Source organism: Phyllostomus discolor, chromosome 6 (assembly GCF_004126475.2).
Source record: "Phyllostomus discolor isolate MPI-MPIP mPhyDis1 chromosome 6, mPhyDis1.pri.v3, whole genome shotgun sequence".
NCBI classification, from domain to species: Eukaryota; Metazoa; Chordata; class Mammalia; order Chiroptera; family Phyllostomidae; genus Phyllostomus; species Phyllostomus discolor.
In genome coordinates, this window is record NC_040908.2 from 76,680,006 (window position 1) to 76,699,855 (window position 19,850).

Consider the following 19,850-nt stretch of genomic DNA (forward strand, 5'->3'; position numbering starts at 1 on the left):
AACCAACCCCAAGAGAAGAAACCCGAAAAACTCAAAACCATGGACATAGAATAGCATGCTATTAAACAATGAATGGGTCAAGAACGATATTAGGGAAGAAATCAAAAGGTTTCTGGGAACAAATGAAAGCAAACTCACAACAATCCAAAACTTATGGGACACAGCCAAGGCAGTCCTGAGAGGGAAGTTCATAGCGATACAGGCCCACCTAAAAAAGTTAGAAACATTTCAAACAAACGACCTAACCCTACGTCTACAAGAACTCAAGGAACAACAACAGAGACAGCCCAGAGCAAGCAGAAGGAAAGAAATAACCAAGATCAGAGCAGAATTAAATGACATAGAGACTAAAAGCACAATTCTAAGGATCAATGAATCCAAGAGCTGGTTCTTTGAAAAGATAAACAAAATCGACAAGCCTTTAAGCAGACTCATCAAGAAAAAAAGAGACAAAACCCAATAAACACAATCAGAAATGAAAGAGGAAAGATTACAACAGATACCACAGAAATACAAAGCATTGTTAGAAATTACTACGAAGAACTGTATGCCAAGAAATTTGTAAACCTAGATGAAATGGACAAATTTCTAGAAAAATATAATCTTCCAAAACTCAATAAAAAAAGAAGCAGAAAGACGGAACAGACCAATAACAGCAGATGAAACTGAAGCAGTAATCAAAAACCTTCAAACAAACGAAAGCCATGGACTGGACAGTTTCACAAGAGAATTCTACAAAGCATTTAAGGAAGAGCTAACCCCTATCCTTTACAGACTATTCCAAATAATCCAGAATGATGGAAGACTCCTAAACTCTTTTTATGAAGCCAGCATCATCCTAATCCTAAAACCAGATAAAGACACAACAAAGAAAGAATATTTCAAGACAATATCAGCCATTTAGCTGTTGAACATACACGCTAAAATCCTCAACAAAATCTTGGCAAACTGCATCCAACAATACATTAAAAAGATCGTATCGCATGACCAAGTGGGATTCACCCCAGGAATGCAAGGATGGTACAATATTCGCAAATCAGTAAATGTAATACATCACATAAACAAAATCACAGGACCATATGAATACATGCGGAAAAAGCATTTGATAAGGTACAGTGCCCATTTATGATACAAACACTCAGCAACGTGGGAATAGAGGGAGTATACTTCAACATAATAAAGGCCATATATGAGACCTACAGCCAGCATCATGCTCAATGGTCAAAAATTAAAATCTTTTCCACTAAGATCAGGAACAAGACAAGGCTGTCCACTTTCACCAATTCTATTCAATATAGTATTGGAAGTTTTAGCCACAGTGATTAGACAAGAAAAGGAAATAAAAGGCACCTAAATCGGAAAGGAGGAAACAAAACTGTCATTGTTTGCATATGACATGATAGTGTACATAGAAAATCCTATATACTCCACCAAAAAACTGCTCAACCTAATAAACAAGTTTGGCAAAACAGCAGGATACAAAGTCAATATCCAGAAATCAAAGGCATTTTTGTATACCAACAATGAAACAGCAGAAGCAGAAATCAAGAAAAAAAACCCATTCAGTATAGCAAAAAGAAAAATAAAATACCTAGGAATAAATCTAACCAAGGAGGTAAAAGACCTGTACTCAGAAAACTGCACAACACTGAAGAAATTAATTAAGGCAGGCACAAACAAATGGAAACATATACCGTGTTCACAGATCGGAAGAATTAACATCAAAATGTCCATACTACCCAAAGCAATTTACAGATTCAATGCAATACCAATTAAAGTACCAATGGCATATTTCATAGACATAGAACAAACACTTCAAAGACTTACATGGAACCATAAATGACATTGAATAGCTGCTGCAATTTTGAGAAAGAAAAGCTAAGTAGGAGGGATCACAATACCCGATACCGAACTGTATTAAAAGGCCACTGTAATCAAAACAGCCTAGTACTGGAATAAAAACAGGCACATGGACCAGGAACAGAACAGAGAGGCCAGAAATAAACCCAAGTCTCTACGGTCAATTAATATTCGACAAAGGGGACAGCAACATAAAATGGAGTAAAAACAGCCTGTTCAACAAATGGTATTGGGAGAACTGGACAGCTATGTGCAAAAAAATGAAACTCGAGCACCAACTTACGCCATATACAAAAATAAATTCAAGGTGGATAAAAGATTTAAATATAAGCCATGTCACCATTAAAGTCCTAGAGGAGAACATAGAGAGGACTATCTCAGATATTCCACGCAGCAACATTTTTACTGATATGTGTCCCCCAGAGCAAGAGACATAAAGGAAAGAATAAACAAATGGGATCTCATCAAAATAAAAAGCTTCTGCACAGCTAAAGAAAACAGTATTAAAAGAAAAAGAGAACGAACTGTATGAGAAAACATATTTGCCAATGATACCTCAGACAAGGTACCTCAGACAAGGGTTTAATCTCCAAAATATATAAAGAACTTACACAACTCCACTCTAAGAAGACAAGCGACCCAATTAAAAAATGGGCAAAGGACTTGAACAGACACTTCTCACAGGAGGACATACAGAGGATACAGAGCCACATGAAAAGATGCTCAATATCACTAGCTATTAGAGAGATGCAAATTAAAACCACAATGAGATACCACTTCACACCAGTCAGAACGGCCATCATAAAAAAAACAACAAACAAGAGTTGGAGAGGTTGTGGAGAAAAAGGGATCCTAGTGTACTGTTGGTGGGACTGCAGACTGGCACAACCACTATAGAAAACAGTATGGAATTTTTCTCAGAAAACTAAAAATGGATCTGCCTTTCGACCCAGCAATTCCACTGCTGGGATTATACCCTAGGAACCCTGAAACACCAATCCAAAAGAACCTATGCACCCCAATGTTCATAGCAGCACAATTTACAATAGCCAAGTACTGGAAGCATCCTAGGTGCCCATCAGTAAATGAATGGATCAAAAACCTATGGTACATTTACACAGTAGAATTCTATGCAGCAGAAAGAAAAGAAAGGAGCTCCTACCCTTTGCAAACAGCATGGATACAACTGGAAAGTATTATGCTAATCAAAGTAAGCCAGGCAGTGAAAGACAAATACCATATGATCTCACCTTGAACAGGAACCTAAACAACAAAACAAAGAAACAAGCAAAAAATAACAAAAGACACTGAAATAGAGAACAGGCTGAGAGTGTTCAGAGGGAAGAGGTGAGGGAATTTCAGGGGAAAAGGGAAGGGTTTACAGGAACAAGTATAAAGGACACATGGATAAAAAACTAGGGGCGGGTAGAAATGAGAGGGAGGAGGGGAGGGGTGGGTGGGTGGGCTCGGATGGGAACAAAAGATAGAAAATTGTTCTTCAACAATAATTAAAATAAAATTTAAAAAATAAAAGCAAAAATCAAAAAGTCTCTGTTAGAGCCACTGCCTGGCTTTCCACACTGCAACTCTAGCAAATCCAGAGTCTATCTCAGTCATGGCCAGTCGCAGCCCACCTCTTCTCCCAGCCCCAGAAGCTGCCAGAATTACGCCCCCACTCTCTGGGACTTCCTCTCTGGCAACTGCTGCCTCACCTTGGGTGACGCCCAGCTGTGAATGAGTTTGTTGCCTTTTTTCCCCTCAGTGACTTTACTGGAATGGGCCTGGGAAATTCTCCACCCTGGGAGGGGAGTGTGTTTCTAGGCTGCTATCACTGACCCAGCTCTCCTCCAATATTGCCTCTGCAGTATCTGTGGTTTCTGGTGCCATGCCCGGAAACCTTCACCAACCGCCTATAAAACCTCCTTACTACCCATTTCCAATTGTCCTCTGCACACTTTGGCTTCTAAACTTCTTATCAGCTACAATTCTGCTGGCTGTTCATTTTGTTTTTTGGAAGATCAGCTAAGTGTCCCAGTTGGGTGCACAAGCAAGTGGATTTAGGTCTCATCTACTTTGCTGCCATTCTGTAAAGCACTCTTATTTCCTTTTGGGGGGGGCATGCTGGTCCCAAACAACTAAATTGATTTCATGAATGAATTTTAAAAGCAGTGGTTTAGACTACCTTCTTCATCATGTTTTAGAAGGGTGATCTATTCTTAAGTCATTATAGACTACTGAGTAACACTGAATACATATGACTGTGGAGCCATATCATGTTCAACTTAAAATATCTTCTTTTAACAAGTATTCATGTACATCTGGCAAGGTCTGGGTTCATCAAGAAAAGTGTTACTAAACATGGGCTATTAACTGAAGTCTAACAGAACTAAGTCTTTTTCTCTTTCTAATGGCAAAGTGCCCCATGATTCAAGACTGAGTTACTCTGACCACAAATGGAATATTAACAGGCTTTTAAAGATATCAACAGCTGGCCTTTCATTTCAGTAAAAATGCACTGGCATTATTAATTTTTCTCCCCTCAAACAAGATGCCTGCTGGGAAATTCCATGTCTTCTAAAGAAACATTTGACAATAGTTGTCCAAGGGAAAAGGCAAACTCTGGAATTAAAAGCTCAATACAATAGTGTCCAGAAATTCTGCTCATCAAATTGCTGTATCAAAGATGGCAATGATAAAAAGATTGTAAGCAATAAGAGAACACACCTGTAACTCATGTAACTTAACCTCAAATGTAGAGAGAGGCTGTAAAGAAGAACAAAATAAGATTAAGATATAAACACTTACATTTGCATTGTCACTGCTCGGCCAAGAAACATCTCCACTGCTGTAGTCAATTTTGCCTATTCCATTACCAGGATCTGCCTCTAACTCACTGACTATTAATGTGTCACCTAAAGGCTTGGAGGAAGTAATTACAGCTCCATCCTAAAACAGATTAAACACAAACACATAAAAACTTTCATTACTGATTGCATAAAGAAGTAGAGTTGCACTACAAACTCAAGGAGACCACTAAAAGTTGGATATTTTCACACGATCAAGAATGCTCAAAGATTTGAAAGTTAAAAACATAAATAACTACTAATTCCGTGGTTATAAAATGTAAGTAACATTAGAGACAGTTAATGGGACTGTAAATAAAGAAAAAATAAATAATGTATAACTGAACATATGCTAAACCAGCAAGTCAAGGGACCTTGTAACTGTGTGACCTATAAGTCATTTAACCAATTTAGGTCCTAGTTTTCACAACCATAGCATGATTTTTCATTAGGCTAGATGGTCTTACATCCTTTCACTTCTATGACTCTGGCTTTCACTTACAAACATAACAGGAAAAATAGCAAGTCAACAGCTTTTACTCATTTTAAATGGTACAGGCAACTTATCCATTTTGCTTTTTTTTTTTTTTATTTGTATCCTTACCCAAGGACATATTTACTGATTTTAGAGAGCAGAAGAAGGAGGGAGAGAAGAGGGGGAGAAACATTGATGTAAGAGAGAAATATTCATCAGTTGTCTCTCATAGGTGCCCTGACCAAGGACCAAACCTGAAATCTAGGCATGTGCCCTGACCAAGAACCCAACCAGCAACTCTTTAGTTTATAGGATGATGCTCCAACCAACTGACCCACACCGACCAGAACCATTTTGCTTTAAAATGAAGTAAAAGGAGCCTTTCATACCCCAAATCTGAATATTATAGGATTTAAATCTAGTTGAGATATAAATGCTGAGCTATTTTTTGAGACCATCATTTCTATACTTACACCTATTTAGTAAAATCTGTTGATATCTATTTTATTTTATTTTCATTTTGTAAATTTTTATTCATTTTAGAGAGAGAGGGGAAGAAAGAGTGAGACAGAAACATCAATTTGTTGTTCCACTTATTTACGCATTCATTGGCTGATTCTTGTAAGTGCCCTCACCAGGAATTGAACCTGTAATCTTGGGGTATAGGGACGATGGTCTAAACGACTGAGCTTCCCAGCCAGGGCCTCTTGCAATCTATTTTAAAATTATAAAAATACAGTCATTAAGAATGTGAGTGTGCTTTAAATTCATCAGACTCAGCTTAAATTCCAGCTCCATCACTTTTGAGCTACATGTTCTCAAACAATTTATTTAATCTGAGTTACTCTAAGTGTAAAACAGGTAGGGGGGACAATATAGTTATCTAATCTCAGAGGGTTGTTACAGAGACTAGAAAAATGCTTGCCCAAGTACTTAGCAAAATGCCTGTCCATTTGTAAAATTTTATATCCCTACTTAAAAACATAATTGCAGAATGAACCTCAAAACAATAATTATATGTATCTAAATACATTTCTGTAATTTGTCCCACCAAAGCAAAAACACTCCCTTAAAAATTATTGTGGGGAGTTCCAGCCAAGATGGAAGCATGGGGAGAAACCCTTCACTTCCTCACACAACCAAAAGGAGGATAACAATCAATCTAAAATCAATAAACAACCAGAAGTGCCAGAAAATCAAACTGCATGGAGCTCCAACAACAAAGGTATCAAAGAAACAGTCCAGCAGTCCAAAAACCAGACCAGTAAGAAGCTGCAGTGAGGTAACGGACTGCGTGAGCAGGGTTGACTGAATGGGAAACTCAGACTAAGAGCTCACTGCGTACTACAGCGGTTGGCGCTGTGGGAGAAACTCCCAAGTGTCACACGAGACTGCACTGGAAAGTGGGCTAGAGACAAGCAAGCCAGTTGTATTGTCCCTCTCTAGCGCCTCCTGTACAGCAAGGAGGGTTGCCCTGCCCTGGTGAATACCTAAGGCTCCGCCCCCTTGCAATTTAACAGGCGCACTGAGACAAAAAAAATATGGCCCAAATGAAAGAACAGAGTAAAACTTCAGACAGAGACCTAAATGATGAGGAGACAGCTAACTTATCTGATGGAGATTTTAAAGCCCTGGTAATCAAAATGCTCACAGAACTCATTGAGCTTGCTCTAAAAATTAAAAAACAACAACAACAACAACAAAAAAACAAATGAAAGATACCCAAAATGAAATAAAGCAAAATATTCAGGGAACCAACAGTGACAGGAAGGAAACCAGGACTCAAGGCAACAATTTGTAACAAAGGAAGAATGAAACATCCAATCAGAACAGAATGAAGAAACAAGAATTCAAAAAAATGAGGAGAGGCTGAGGATTCTCTGGGACAACTTGAACATTCAACATTCGAATTATAGGGGTGCCAGAAGGAGAACAACAACAGCAAGAAACTGAAAACTTACTTGAACAAATAATGAAGGAAAACCTCCCCAATCTGGGAAAGGAAACAGACTTCCAGAAAGTCGAGGAAGTCCAGAGAGTCCCACCAAGGCACATCATCATTAAGTTACCCAATATTAAAGATAAGGAGAGAATCTTAAATGCAGCAAGAGGAAAGGAGAGAGTTACCTACCAGAAGTTCCCATTGGATTATCAGCTGATTACTCAAAAGAAACCCTGCAGGCATGAAGGGGCTAGAAAGAAGTATTTGAAGTCATGAAAGGCAAAGAGCTACATCCAAGATTACTCTACCCAGCAAAGCTTTCATTTAGAATGGAAGGGCAGATCAAGTGCTTCCCAGATAAGGTCAAGTTAAAGGAGTTCATCATCATCAAGACCTTATTATATGAAATGTTAAGAAACATTATCTAAGAAATTGAAGAAGATCAAAAACTATGGACAGTAAAATGACAACAAACTCACAACTATCAACAAATGAACCTAAAAGAAAGGACAAACAATGAAAACAAAAACTAAGCAAACAACTAGAACAGAAACAGAATCAGGGAAACAGAGATCACACAGGTATTTCAATGGGGAGGGAGAAGGGAGGAATGGTGGAAAAGGTACAGGGAAGAAGGAGGATAATTAGTAGGCATAAAATAGATGGGGAGAGATCAAAACTGGTATAGGTAACAGAGGACTCAAAAAACTTACATGTACAATCCATGGACATGAACTAAGGGGGGGGAATGCTGGAGGGTTTGGGGGGCAAGGCAGAGTGGGGATAAAGAGGGAGAAATTGAGAAAACTGTAATATCACAATCAACAAAAAATACTTAAAGAAAAGAATTATTGTGGAACAAAGAAACACTAAATCATAAGCAAGCAAATAATCAGAAGCCCACATTTCTTTTAGTTAATCATTAGTTCTGTAACATCTTACAAAGGACCTCCTGCTAGAAAAGCAACATAACTTTTTCAAAAGGCAACTGCAACATTCTCGAACACATTCCTCAAAGAACACACTCCAGCAAAAAAGCTGGGTAGTACTTTTAATAGTGTTGCTACCTGGGCAGAGCCTGTGGCTTTGGATAACTGCTCTTGCAGCTGAGGAATGTGTTTCTTGGCCTCTTGAATCTCTTTTAGCAATCTTTCGGCAGGTGTTCTGTTGTAATCTTCCTGTAATAACTGAAAAGTTATAAAAATATTTTGATACTAATTATTTATGTCAAGAAAATAGAGAAGAAGTCTATTCTTAATCAAATAGCTGATGGACTGATTACAATACTGTTTGATTGTGATTATAATAAATACCAACTCATAATTTGGCCTGTAAACAGCCCTTCCTTAGTTTAGTACCTGTAGCCGTTCCTGTTCTTTCCGTAACATTTTTCTCAATATTTCTACTTTCTGGTTATGAACCACATTGTTTTCTTCCTAGAAAAAGATTAAACAAACAAACAAACAAAAGAACCAATACAGGGAAAGTGAAGCTAAAATAAAATGAAAACAAGACATATTATGTTATGCCTCAGCTCTAATTTTAATACCTATTAAGATTTTCTTTATTTCTAGCACTTACAAAGTTAGACTTTTTTTAGACATGACACTAAAGATAAAAGGCAACAGGGAAATTTCAGCCCTTTTCACTTTTACTAAACTAGATCAAGGAAACATTAAATATTGTTATTAGTTGGAAAAACAAAGTTGCCTTAAGTATAAAAATAATACTAATATTTTCCCTTCTTTAGATCTTTACTATCAATCCCCATGAATGGCTCAAATTCCCAGTACTTCCTACCTGAAATACTAAGATAGCTCCCTAATTCACTTCACACCATCTTCCTTATTTCAAAACCCCTTATTTTATCAAATTAGTCTTCCTAAAATCCTGTTATACTCATATCACTGTCTTGCTCAAAAGAAGTTTTACTGGCTGTCACTGCCTATCCAGTTACATGTAAAGCAGCCTGGTAGTTGTGATTTTTGAAAACAGTCTTATTTTTTCAAGCTCATTTCCCATTACATAAATCCTTAACAGGCTCCAAGCAAACAACAGTCCTAGCTAATTCTACTTCCCACAAGTGGGTTAACCCTCCTTTCCACTGCCACCACTGAAATGTTACCTGTTTTTCAAGGCTCAATTCAAAAAACAGCTTTCCACGAAGTCCTTCCTTATCACAACTGGATATACTCTTTTGCCCTCCTTTGAATTCTTTAAAACTTAATATTTTTTGCCCTCATGTCACATTCTGCCTTTGTACTATAATTACTTGTATAGTCTTAATTCAACCTCAAACAACAAAGGTTTATTAAGCACCTACCATATGCAAAACACTATCAGGGATGTCCAACCTGAGGCCTATGGGCCACATGAGTACCAGGATGGCTATCAATGCAGCCCAACACAAAATTAGCGATTTACTTAAAACATTATGTGATTTTTTTTGTTATTACGTGTCACAATGTATTTAATGTGTGGTCCAGGACAACTCTTGTTCTTCCAGCATGTCCCAGAGACAACAAAAGGATGGACAGTCCCAACTATATTCTTTTTTCAGGCACTAGGGACTCAACAGTAAACAAACAAACAAACAAACAAACAAAACCCTCATCTTCTCAAAGTATATATTATTAGATAATAAGGACCTTGAACATTGGATTTCTTAAATATTTTTGTGAATGGCAACCTGTTCTCTGTATGGCAGGTATTTAATATTTGTTGAATTAAATCTCCTATATCAATACTCAGTAACTATTCCAAATTACAATTGTCACTTGAATAATGTGGGGGCTAGGGATGCCAACCCCCAGGCAGTCAAAAATCTGCATGTAATTTCGGACTCCCCCAAAACTTAATTACTAATAGCCTATTACCGAGTAGAAGCCTTACCAATAAGTTGATTAACAATTTTTTTATATGCTAGAGGTATAATATACTGAGTTCTTGCAATAAAGGTAGAGAAAATCATAAGGAAGAGAAAAACATTTATAGTACTATATGTATTTATTGAAAATAATCCATGTATAGCGGATTTAAAACCCATGTTGTTGAAGGGTCAACTGTATGATGTAATTATTATATTAGAAAGTTACTTTCTAGAATCTTGCACTTAAATGTATTTATCAGTTCAGTACTTCAAAAATTATGCAACTGAGCATTTACAATGAGTTTTTCCCACTCACCTCCATGAGTACAGGACTAGTAATTCTCTCCATATTCCCAGATGTTCCAGGTGAATGAGGGGATGTCACAATGGGAGACATATGTCCAATGACCAATGACTCTACTTCAGAATCAGAAAGTGGAATTTGGGCTGACCCAGGTGGGCGTCCCTGAACAGTGAGAGCTACATAGGAACCAGCTTGGGGTGAGGAGATAAAAGGGGAATGAAGGGAAAATAACATTGTAAAAATTTTTTTACAACATTTCACTACTTAGTCTTTGACATTTCTAAGATCCAGTCATGTGCAAAAGTTTCATCATCTGCTAATCACTTATCCACATAAAAAGAACCCAATCTTTTTTATGACTCTTCTAAAAATCTAAAAGAATAACTTCATTTTCAGATAGCAAATTATTACTTATAGCATTACTTAAAAGAAAATAAAATTGATAACCCTCAGATTTTAATTAGAGTGAGTTAAAATCAATCATCTTCTAATGGCTATGTTTAATTAATTTTTTTTAAGATTTTATTTATTTATATTTATTTTTAGAGAGGGAAGGGAGGGAAATAGAGAGAGAGAGAAACATCAATTTGCGGTTGCTGGGGGTTATGGCCTGCAACCCAGGAATGTACCCTGGCTGGGAATCGAACCTGGGACACTTTGGTTCCCAGCCTGCGCTCAATCCACTGAGCTACGCCAACCAGGGCTTGTTTAATTAATTTCTTAAATGCAAATTTTAAAAATCATATTTTAAGATGATAGTAATTAGGTAGAATTTAATTTTCTAGAATATAATGATGCAATTTTAAATTAACTTTACAAAATAAAACTGACAAAAAATATGCAACAAAAACCGGGAAAATACTCAATAAATAAGCACTGAGTTTTCATTTTTAAAATTTGGGGAAGACAGAAATTCACTAGGTATATTACAGGGAAAAAATAAAAACTACAGAAAGAAAAATTAACCATAACCAGAAATACTCAACAGAAGTCATTCATTTTTTATCTAGCATCAATCAGAAATGAGGCTTTCCAAATAAAGGATTTCTTTAGGTAAATGAACTCTGATAGACAAAAATCTTTCTCTTATTACACTTTTCAATGGAACTTTTAAATGTATTTCACACCTTTTTGCAATTTAACCTGATTGCGGAACTCACAGTCAGTTATTTCACCATGTTTGAGTTTCTAAAAACTTTTTTTTATTTTACACCTAGTGGTCATAAATGTTATGAATGTTATGAAATTTTAAGTTTATATATTCTTCAAGGTTTTCCAGTTCATCCATGCCATTGCATCCAATTTCTCATTCTCTTCTTTCTTAGGTGGCTTTAAGACATTCCTTTTGAATATATGCTTTCAATATTACCACGATAAGAATATTATAATCAACTACACAAATGAAGTTGACATAAGATAATTATTAAGAATTTTCATCTCAGACTTTCCTTTTAATTCAGGAGTGAGCAAACACTAGTCAAGGGACTTAACCTAGCACACAGACTGTTTTGGCAAATAAAGTTTTATTGCCACAGCCATACCTATTCACTTACATATGTTTATTGTTCTTTTCATGCTATAATGACAGAGTCAGGTAGAAAACCATACAGCCCACAAAGCCTAAAATATTTGCTATATGGTCTATTATAGAAAATATTTGCAAATCCTTGCTTAAGGGATTGGGAAAACAGAACAGAATAACATTCACCTACATTTGATTAACTTTACCACCTCCAAATGATTTGAATGAGTCACCAGTGTTCCATTCACCTGCAAGAAAATGAAAATAATGTATGTCAGATACATTCTATTGAGACAATGAGAAAACTGATTTCAGGGATTACTATACACAATATATACAATTATAATATAGTAAATAAAGTTATGTATATATTTGTAAAATATTCACTTCTCCATTATTCTATAAGTTATACTCAGCAACAAAATGAACTTGAACACACAAAAAGGCCTTGATTTAGAGGGCAATACTATGTATTCACCATGACAGATGACAAAACATGTCATGCAAATGATTTACAAATCCTTCACAGTGGAGGGCTCTTGCAAATAGAAAACATTTCTTTGCTTACATTTATAAATTCAGTAATTTGTCAAAATCATAATGTATTTTTGAAACATGAAAAAATAAGTATTTCCAAAATAACATTCAACTTACTTTCTGTTTCCTAATTATGACCTAACCTTTACAAAGAAAATTAATTTTAAGAGGTTAAATGTAGGATATGTTATCCAAAGTCTCCAATAAACAAAACAAATTAAGGTATACCGAACATGGATCTAACATTAAAACTACTTTTTCTCTGACACAAATGATACTGATTTTTATAAGTTCAAATATATCAGTATATAAAATAGAGGTAAAAGTACATTCATTGTGACTACCAGAGATTACTTGTTAATCATGTTTAATCTTTGAACCACTATTGTAGTTACATACACCACAGACACATGTAAATATGCATTATAATAGCTTTTTTCCCCTGAAAATAAATACTTTTTATTGTAGATATTTTTCATCATAGGTACACAAATTCTTTTTAAAAGCTGCAGATAATATGCAATTTATTTCTATAGCCCAAAATTTGTAAGTTTTCAGTATGATGAAGCTGAAATAAATTTCCCTGTACATATATCGTTTCATGTTTGTACACTTATTTCCTTACATATGTTCCTAAAAGCAAAATTGCTGATCAAAGATACATACTTAAAGTATGTAATTTTTGATACACATTCATTAATTTCCATTCAAACAAATTTTACCTACTTTACAAGGTCTGTCTAGAAAAAGTACAGCTAGTGTTAATATGAGAACAGTTTGCATGACATCAACTTAACCTGGCAGCCAAGGAGAGTGGACTGGAATGCACATGTGTGAACAATGATGACTTCACTGTACTAGTCAGTGGGACTGATAGACCCTGCTGAGTAAGCATGTGTACTGTGTGGCCATCCCATTCAAAATGACTGAGCAAGTAGAGCAACAAATCTGCATCAAATTTTGTGCTAAGCTTGAACATTCCTCCATGGAAACTATTTGGATGATTCAAAAGACTGAAGCTGTGGGCAACTGGTGACTAACAGTTTCATCATGACAACATGCCTGCTCATGCAGCATGTCTTGGGCAGAGTTTTGGTGAAACATCAAATCACTCAGGTAACTCAGCCCCTCTTTTAGCCCAGACTTCTGGCTTTTCTCAAAACTAAAATCATCTTTGAAAAGGAAGAGATTTCAAACCGTCAATGAGATTCAGGAAAATACAATGGGACAGCTGATGGTGATTGGGAGAACTGTGTGAGGTCCCACTCAGTGAGATGAAAATTTGTTGCTAAAAAATTATTCATTCAAGCCTTTTATTATGCCTTTCAGTATAGGGCTATACTAATTTTAAATTAAGTACATTTTTATAGTTCACCCATAAGTCAAGTGTTGCTTTTAATAAAAATCCACATGAAAAAAATCAAACTATGGTTAACATATGCTGTTTTTTAAAATTCTACCATAAATTCTATATTAGTCTTTTCCTTACCTTGATGATTCGATCACCTGTCTGTACTCCAGCTCGCATGGCTGCTCCATCTGTAAGACAAATCAATTACTTAAAATGTAACTCATTTGAATTGATAATCTTCTTGAAACAGAGGCAGCATAACCAAGGGCTTAAAGAACATGGGCTGTAAAGTCATACACTTACATTCAAATGCTGTCTCTATCACTCAGTAGTTGTGTGACCTTGGACTGTTTTTATGGTTTTTAACCTAAGTTTCAAAATCATTTATAAAATAGGGATAAAATATACCTACCTCAAATTATCACATCCAACATAAAGGAAGTATTCAATAAATGGTAATAGCAATACAAAAATATTCTTGTTTTGGAAAAAGAACAGATATTTTTGAGCCTACAACCATCTGCGTAGTCTGTTTCTACCAAAATGTTTTTATAACACAAACTTCTGTAAGTGATGATGCATAAAGTACCATGAACAAGGGTTATGTGATTTCTAAAACTATAAAGTACACAGAAAATCAACTGGCAGAAATGCATGCCTCAAACTACGACACTAAAGAAAAATCTAGCAAAACAAGTCATGTAACCTGAAACCTATGTCATTATTTTATTCTGGGCAAAAGACTTTATTTAAGCTTTTCTATTCTTACTCCGTTTGCTTTCAAGTGACAAGACAATTTGAAAAAATCTTGCCTTCTTTGACAGACTGTACAAAGACTGGATTGTCTCCACTGACCGTCAGCCCAAATCCATTGTCATCCTTCTGGATGATCACACAACGCTGAACAAGACCTGCTCAAGAACCAAAGGGTAAAAAGAGAAGAAAGAGAAAAACAAAGAAAAAAAAGACAGTAATTATATATTAATAATGAAATGTATCATTTCTGGAGAAATACAAGATAGTACATGAAACCCAGATATAAAATAAGAACACTAACTCCATGAACAAAACAAACACTACAACATCACAACATCATATATATTGGTTTCTCACTGCAGAGGCACAGTAAAATTGCTCCAAGATTAAAAACAGCTATGGCAAACTGGAAAAGATGAAGTATTAGAGAGGAGATAGAAGAAAAGTACATTAACATTTTATCCTACTTTGTATCATATAAAATTCTTTCCTACAACCCTGTGTTTTTGTGCTCTTATTGGTGTTTAACATCCTCCCCTCAAAATAAAAACATTCTAAACATTAAGCTACAAGCAGCCCATAGTAAACTCTAGAGAAATGCAATTTTACTCTCAGGAAAATATGCTTAGAAAGGAGATGCTTGCAGAGCATGTGCAGCTCTTCTCCCAAAAAAGAGGTAAAAATGAAAAAATTCATAGGGAAAAAAGATCTTGGCTCAAAGAAAAAAAGAAAGGAGAAAAAAGCAGAAAAGAAAAAAATCTGTGAGCTCAACCAGTTCTTTTATCTCTTTCATATACTGACCTGACTCTTACAGGAGAATTCATTTTCTTTCCAGTTAAAAAAGTAAATGACAGTTGTCAGGGCAAGGTGAGAGAGGACTCAATCAAAGGAATGAATATGTCATGGAATAGAATATGGAATATGTCCTGATTAGTGCCTAGCTGTTTTACTATGTATGGGTCAGATATGATCATCCTGAACTCTGTGTTAACCAGATTTAATACATACTTTCAGTTTTACAGAATCTAATAATTTCACCAAAACTCAATATATAAATACATGTAAAATAATACAAGTATAATGATGATTAGAAAATATACTTCAAAAACTTTATACAGGGCCATGATTTTTTTATATAAGTCTGGTGTACAAAACAAAGGATATGTTAAATATTGCATATATAGATTTATATATATGAGATTTATATAGATTTATATATATGAGATCAGTCCAAAAGGTATCCAGCCATGTAATATGAAAAAATAGAGACATTCATTGAAGAAGATACAAGAAACATTGTAGATAGGACAGTGACGCCTCAGTCCCCTTCAAAATAGGCATCTTGGGATCTCACACAGTTCTCCCAATTGCCATCAGCTGCTCCATCGTGTTTTCCTGAATTTTACTGACAGTCTGAGATCTCTAGCCATTTAAAGGTGATTTTAGTTTTGGGAAACGCCAGAAGTGACAGGGTGCCAAATCTGTATGGGGACTGAATAACCTGCTGATTTGACGTTTCACCAAAAGACTCTGCACAAGAAATGATTCATAAGCAGGCACACTGTCATGATGAAGCTGTCAGTCCCCAGTTGCCCATAGCTTTGGCCTTCTGAATCATCCAACCAGTTGCCCATAGCTTTGGCCTTCTGAATCATCCAAATAGTTTCCATGGAGGAATGTTCAACCTTAATGCAAAATTTGATGCAGATTCACTGTTGCTCTACTCGCTCAGTTATTTTGAATGGGATGGCCACACTGTACCCCAGTTCACTTAATGGCATCTACCGCCCCACTGACTAGTACAGTGAAGTTGTACTAGTTTCATGCATGCACATTCCAGTCCATTCTTCTTGGCTGCCAGGTGACATTAATGAACTCTTCTCATTATTATTAACAATGGCTGTACTTTTCCCAGACAGACCCTGTATAGGTTTCTTGCTGTTAATGAAATATCACAAGTATGTGGGCCTACTACAGATAAATAACTGAAATAACTACATTCCAGCATGGACAATAGGAATCTTAAATTTACAAAAATTAACTTAAAGCAGATCATGGACCTAAACAAACAGATAAAATTTTTCATGAGAAACCACAAAAGAAAATCTTCAAGACCTTAATGTAGTCATAGATTTTTTAGGAGGAAAATGCATCAACTACAAAAGGAAAAAAAAAATGGTACATTGAACTCAAAATTTAGAACATCTGCTCCTCTAAAAGACACTAAGAAAATGAAAGGCAAGTCACAGACTGGGAGAAAATATTCACAAAACAAGTATCTGATAAAGAACTTATAACCATATTAAAGAAAAAACAACTCTATAATTCAAAAGTAGAAGACACTTTAAAAGGGACAAAAAGATTTGAAAAAACACATCACAAAGAAAGATATGCCAATGGGCAATAAGCACATGCAAAGGTGCTCAACGTCTGCAGTCATCAGAAAGATACAAATTAAAATCACATTGAGGATACCATTATACACAAATTGAAATTGGTAAAGAAAGAAAGAAAACTTAAAATACCAAATGTTGGCACAAATGTGGAACAACCAGAATGTTCATAAATACTGATGGAAGTGTAAAATTATACACTATGAAAAACAGTTCAGAAATTTCTTAGAAAAATAAGCATACATTTACATATGTATGCCAACAATTTCACTCACAAGAGAAATGAAAACTGATGTCCACAAAGACTGCTACACAAATGTTGATAGTTTTTGTTCATAAAAGCTCAAAACTAGAAAATAAAACAAGAACTACTCCTGTAACAGAATACACTCATGTATGCATGTATTCATGTATCAATTGCAAAAACATTTATGCTAAGCAAAAGAGGGCAATAAACACTATATGAATGTGATGTAAAACAGACAAAACTAAACTATAGTAACAAATCAGATTAGTGATTGCCTAGGAGCAGGATAGTGAGAATGACTGCAAAGGAACATTAAGGAACTTTTGGGGATGGTGGAAATATCCTTTATCTTAATTGAGGTAAAAGTTCCATGAGTATACTCATTTCTCAAAACTCAATGAACTGAACATATAAAATGGATTCATCTTATTTCATGTAAATTGTACCCCAAGAAATGATTTTCTTTTTTTCAGAGAGATTTTTTTTGAAAAATTTAACAAGGTTTTATTTATTTATTTTTATTTTTAGAGAAGGGAAGGGAGGGAGAAGGGGGGGGGGGGGGGGGGGGGGGGGGGAGAGAGAGAGAGAGAGAGAGAGAGAAACATCAATGTGCGGTTGCTGGGGGTTCGTGGCCTGCAACCCAGGCACGTGCCCTGACTGGAAATCGAACCTGTGATGCTTTGGTTCGCAGCCCGCGCTCAATCCACTGAGCTACGCCAGCCAGGGCTAAGAAATGATTTTCAACATTACCCCTTAACTCAAGGTGAATCTGAATTCACCACTCCCATGAAACAGTAAATTGTAATGAGGGTAAAGGAAAGATAACCCATTTGAATTAAACCGTCTTCCTTTGCTTAATGTTGATTCCTTGTTAGTGAAGATTTAAGAGCTTGTGTGTTTGTGTATTTCATTTTAATATAACGAACATACAGTAACTAATTTAATCCCTGACATATTTAAGGGCTCATAAATGTTAAATGTCATTTTATTATGATTGAGTGTAGGTTGCCTTGAAATTTCCTAATCAAAAATATATTACTTGTCTATCAATGCTTTCAATTAAAAATCTATTAAAAATACTTTTCTGTTAACAAAGTCCTATCACTTTTGCAAATTCTCCTCTAAAAGGATCAATCCTCATTTATATTTTTGTCTAAATTTTGTAACAAATTAGTTTTACTTTTTGCCTTATTTTTTGTTGTATTTTTATCCATTACCATTTATACCCCTATACCCTCTTCCACCTCCAACCATTGTGCACCCCTCCCCACAATAACCACACTGTTGTACAAGTAAATTAGTTTTAAATGAAAGAGGTAGAGAGAATGAAAACTGAACAGAGGATGTTCAGAGTAACTTCAGGAGATAAGAGACAAGAGGAAGGTCTCAAGAAACTGGACATCTCGTATAAGCTTTTCCTGAATATCCATACCGGTAGATGAGTTCTTACAGACACCCACTGCACCCTCTATTTACTTCATAGTGCCATTTGATGTGTATTAGTTTTTATGCTTTCATAAGATTTTATGCTCCAAGGGTACAGGGACTCTGTCTTATTTATAATCTTATCTCAGGATCTGATATATGTTTTGGCATAGAAAAAAACTTTTAAAAAATTGTTAATAAATAATAATAATTGCAAAACTAGAGGAGTCTAGGAATGGATGGAATCACAGAAAGGGAGGTATATTAGAGGAAAAAAAATAACCACCACACACAGTTAGCTTTAACAAATATGCCTAGGGTTCTAACAGACTTTTAAGGATTGAGTAAATATAATGAGATTCCCTCAAAATACTGCAAACCAGTTTTCTCCAATTCAAAATGGTCCAGCCTGATAATTTTTCCTTTTAATTCTACATCAAAAGATGAGGAACAAAGGATAAAGAGGAAAAGGATAAAGAACTATGTACACATCCTATTCATCTTTCTTCTCTACCCAACCCCACTTTATTGTCCATGTATTATTATTTTAAGTCCATCTGCTAATCTGAAAATCTGATGTACTTTAAGAATTACTAGACCAATATAAAAAGAAAACATACCTTATATATATACAATCCATTCAGAATCTATAGATTTCAAATCTACCCCATCTGTACAAACTTAACTGAAAACTAAGCTGTGATATCATTCAAAATTCAAAAATCCAATCTCTCAAATGCTTAGATCTATTAGTTCCTTCTGATTCAAAATCAAATAACATGTTTCTCCAGGGGGAAGATGGCAGGGAGACAGATACATGGTAACAGAATCCACTTTCCCTGGCCTACAGATGGAACACCTAGCCCACCTTCTGAGGAACAGAGTGAATAGCCAACAGTGCTCAGATGAAGGATGGAGGCCAAAACTGTATAGAACATTGAAAAATTAGATAGTAGGAGATTGTTTTGGGACAAAACACGAGATCCTTGGTAGAGAGCCAGGTCACTGACTTCCTCCACTGCCAAACAAAGGGGTTTGAGCAGCACCAGGATGGACTTGGATGCTTCAAGTCGCTGAGGGGAATAAGGACGAAGTGGCAAACACACAGGGGCAGTGTGCACCCGCTGAGAATGTGGATGACGGCTGGGAGAGTTGGGCCATGATGGACCCTGACCTGGTGAGTCCCCGGTCTGGTTGGGTTTGGGCTTGGGCTGTGTGAGAGGCCAGGTGCTTGTTTGGAGTAGCAGGCTTGAACAGAAGGACTTTTTCAAAAAGAAAAAAAAAAACCACACCAAGGCACTCAGGGGCTGTTCAGGGAATTCTCCC

General features: G+C 35.9%; 1 protein-coding gene across 9 annotated transcripts in view; it reads right to left on the minus strand.

Moving 5' to 3' along the window:
- Positions 1-19,850, minus strand: part of ARHGEF12 (Rho guanine nucleotide exchange factor 12) — a 220,213-nt gene that overhangs the window by 111,048 nt on the left and 89,315 nt on the right. For 5 of the 9 annotated variants that reach the window (XM_036028373.1, XM_036028374.1, XM_036028375.1 and 2 more), the window contains 7 exons: positions 14,516-14,614; positions 13,842-13,891; positions 12,006-12,063; positions 10,306-10,484; positions 8,479-8,556; positions 8,188-8,307; positions 4,666-4,806 (listed from right to left, as the gene is read on the minus strand). In XM_036028373.1, coding sequence (XP_035884266.1) covers positions 4,666-4,806; positions 8,188-8,307; positions 8,479-8,556; positions 10,306-10,484; positions 12,006-12,063; positions 13,842-13,891; positions 14,516-14,614 — 725 coding nt within the window. The remainder of the gene's footprint in view (positions 1-4,665; positions 4,807-8,187; positions 8,308-8,478; positions 8,557-10,305; positions 10,485-12,005; positions 12,064-13,841; positions 13,892-14,515; positions 14,615-19,850) is intronic. The other 4 variants (XM_036028380.1, XM_036028378.1, XM_036028379.1 and 1 more) reach the window with 3 other exon arrangements.